Source organism: Topomyia yanbarensis, chromosome 2, assembly GCF_030247195.1.
Source record: "Topomyia yanbarensis strain Yona2022 chromosome 2, ASM3024719v1, whole genome shotgun sequence".
Lineage (NCBI taxonomy): Eukaryota > Metazoa > Arthropoda > Insecta > Diptera > Culicidae > Topomyia > Topomyia yanbarensis.
Window position 1 is genome coordinate 460,841,409 of NC_080671.1, and position 2,786 is coordinate 460,844,194.

The window sequence follows — 2,786 nt, forward strand, 5'->3', positions numbered from 1 at the left end:
CACATCTATCGTGATCACAGCGCAGTATTGAACTCCTCTTCACTTCTGTTTAGATGCCTTCTCAGCACTCTCGAGCTCTGTCCGAATTGCCTCCACTGTCGATACTCCTTTGCGAAATCCAAACTGAATATTGGACATTCCGCGCTCGCCCTCAGTGCATTTCGTCAGCCTGATTCTTTTCCAAAGATCTTCCAAGTGTATCCAGCGGACATATGGGCCCATACGACGCCGGATCGCCCAGTGGTTTCCCTAGCCCCCGTTAAAAGAACTTATGCAGCAACACCAGCTTCTGAACCTTCCACATATCGGGGAAGTTGCCTTCATTTAGACGCTTCTGCAGCACCACCCTGAACATGTCCGGATATGCCAGGATTGCAGCTTATAGCACCACGTTTGGTATTCCATCCGGACAGCAGGCTTTCTTTGATTTCAGGCGTTTTGATGTTTCTGTGAGCCCATCGTTTTAAATTAAATAAGTAACTTATCAATGCAGTGACTGGAAATCTTTTACCATAAATGTGAACTTTGAAAATGGTACAGGGAATATTTTTCAATTACGGTAAAGTTCACATAATCGGTATATGACGGGCTAATATGGAACGAATCCATAAATAGAGGCATTTATGCGCAATCCGAAGGGGCAGAGAATCCCCTTCCAACGATAAGATCCAGTAAAATGAATAATACAATTTCCAACACTTGTTAAGGGACTGTCTGGTGGATTGTGTTAGAAGGACGCGTCAATCTTGCTACACATTGTCAGATAAGAATGTTAACAGAAACAGCAAAATACGTGTAGAAAAAAAACTAATCCATATCCTAGTCTTTGTGTACATAATTGAATCAATAATACATATAAGTGACTTTGCTAAATTTTACATATAGGCGGTCATCAATGAAAGTAGCACTAGAAGGACCAACCTTGCTTTTAAATTTGTTTATTACCCTATTAGAACAGAAACGATTCCATTCAACAACGCTCACAATTAGAATTTGGAACACACTGGTAGCGAAATCTGTAGGTTATTTTTGGCTTAACTAAATTTCAAATTATTTTTGGCTTATCTAAATTTAGTTCACGATTCATAAGTTCAAGACTCATGGAACTCAGCTGCCGCAATGGAGAGAGAACAAATTAAACAAAGGAACTAAAATTACTCAGATCAGTCCAACCTAGATGGCATCATATGAATCCGGATCGGGTGTCCGTTCGACGTGACATCCGCCTCTAAGGAAGCTTATCCCGTCCTGCAATGAAACGATTAATGTTACATAGGAAGCTTATACAGGGAAGGAATGCCGCTTCTCTACATACCCGCACTAGCCCGGGTAGATCCTTCCAAAAGTCCAGATTTGGAATCACTTCGATTCCACGTGCGCCAAAATACACAAATCGAACGATGGAAGCGATCGTGAAGTAGGTAAAAGTTCCAGTGAAAAACAGTATCAGGAGCACTTGTCCCACGCTAGACTGACTGATTTCTTCGATGGTTGTAGTACAAGCGTACGGTGAGAAGAGTAGCAGTTTCTGTAAACATAAAAACAATATTAGCTGGGACGTCATTTTTATAATGTTGGTTGTATAAAGAAAAACTACCGGTTGACTTTCTGCTTTTAGATTTTGATCCATTTCAACATAGATATATGATTTGTCGTGTTTCAAGCATAAAAGCTGAATCGTGGTCACTCTAAAATAGAAAGCGCTAGTTAGTCTAACGAAATGTCGGAATAATTCAGATTTCGACATACATGGAGTTTGTGTTGAAAACTAGATATTTTTGACCATCTTCGGGTGTGTTGAAATTGCTATCGTTAGCTGTCCCCAGCTTTGTGTAGTTATCGGTTGAATTGTTATAACGGCACAACTGAAATAAGCAAAAGCTACATCGAAGATCCTACATTGTGCAATTATTTAGAATTCACTTACCGTATAGCCATGCTCTGTACTACAATTAGTCCCCACCTTGTCTAAATACTTTATATTTGAACAGGGATGAAAATAATACCGATCCTGAGTCTTGGGATCCATTGTTTCCAAATAGTCACCGTTTTTGGGCACTACCTGGTTCAAATCAATTCCACTTCCATCTGGATACTCACATCGGCAGGCGTCCAGTTTATTGCAGATATTGGCCGCTCCGGCCAACACCAACCTTCCACCATTCAGCAGAAGGGTTACCAAAGCCAGCAATAGAACGTTAGTCATCGAAAATTATTCCGTTGTAGACAAATCGAGTGAAAAACTTTTTTCGTTATCTGCAGAATATTTACATTTGGTGATTGTTTTGATCAAATGAAAGTGACAGTATAAAATCCCGGCGTGAAGTGTGTACTGAACAGTGTTGGAAATTTTAACAACTTTTGTTATTAAAGATCCGAGAGAAAAGGACCTACACACTAAATTCAGCTGTATGTTTTATTTCAACCACTGAAGTGTAAAAGGTGAAAATAAAATCAAAGTGTTAAGTATTTAAATCAGTGCTTTCCTTCTAATCGATCACATCCTACTGGATGTGCTACTGCAAAGTGATTTCCAACATACAGTCCAAAAGAGATTATAACTGCTAGATGTCGCATGACCCCGGCCAAACCATTCGGAATTTGATTCGGAATCCTGAATGGAGTCAGTATGGATTCCAAATCCAATGCAACAACCGATTCTGAGTCGGAATCGGTTGTTGCATTTGATTTGGAATCCATAATGGCTCCATTTAGAAATCCGAACCGGTTCCGGAATGAGTTTAACTGGGACGCTGCTACCCACCCACTGAGACGTCCAAAAAATT

General features: G+C 40.2%; 1 protein-coding gene across 2 annotated transcripts; it reads right to left on the reverse strand.

Annotated features, from left to right (window-relative positions):
- Positions 1 to 922: 922 nt before the first annotated feature.
- Positions 923 to 2,308, reverse strand: LOC131686001 (cation-dependent mannose-6-phosphate receptor-like). 2 transcript variants are annotated; one of them, XM_058970091.1, is made up of 6 exons: positions 1,928 to 2,308; positions 1,750 to 1,865; positions 1,598 to 1,688; positions 1,316 to 1,528; positions 1,174 to 1,248; positions 923 to 1,111 (listed from the first exon to the last, which is right to left on the reverse strand). In XM_058970091.1, exons 1-5 carry the CDS (start codon positions 2,204 to 2,206, stop codon positions 1,174 to 1,176), a joined length of 774 nt encoding a protein of 257 aa, XP_058826074.1. In that variant the 5' UTR covers positions 2,207 to 2,308; the 3' UTR covers positions 923 to 1,111. The 2 variants fall into 2 exon arrangements, with proteins under 2 accessions (XP_058826074.1, XP_058826073.1); XM_058970090.1 differs by having other exon boundaries at positions 923 to 1,248.
- Between the last annotated feature and the right edge of the window lie 478 nt (positions 2,309 to 2,786).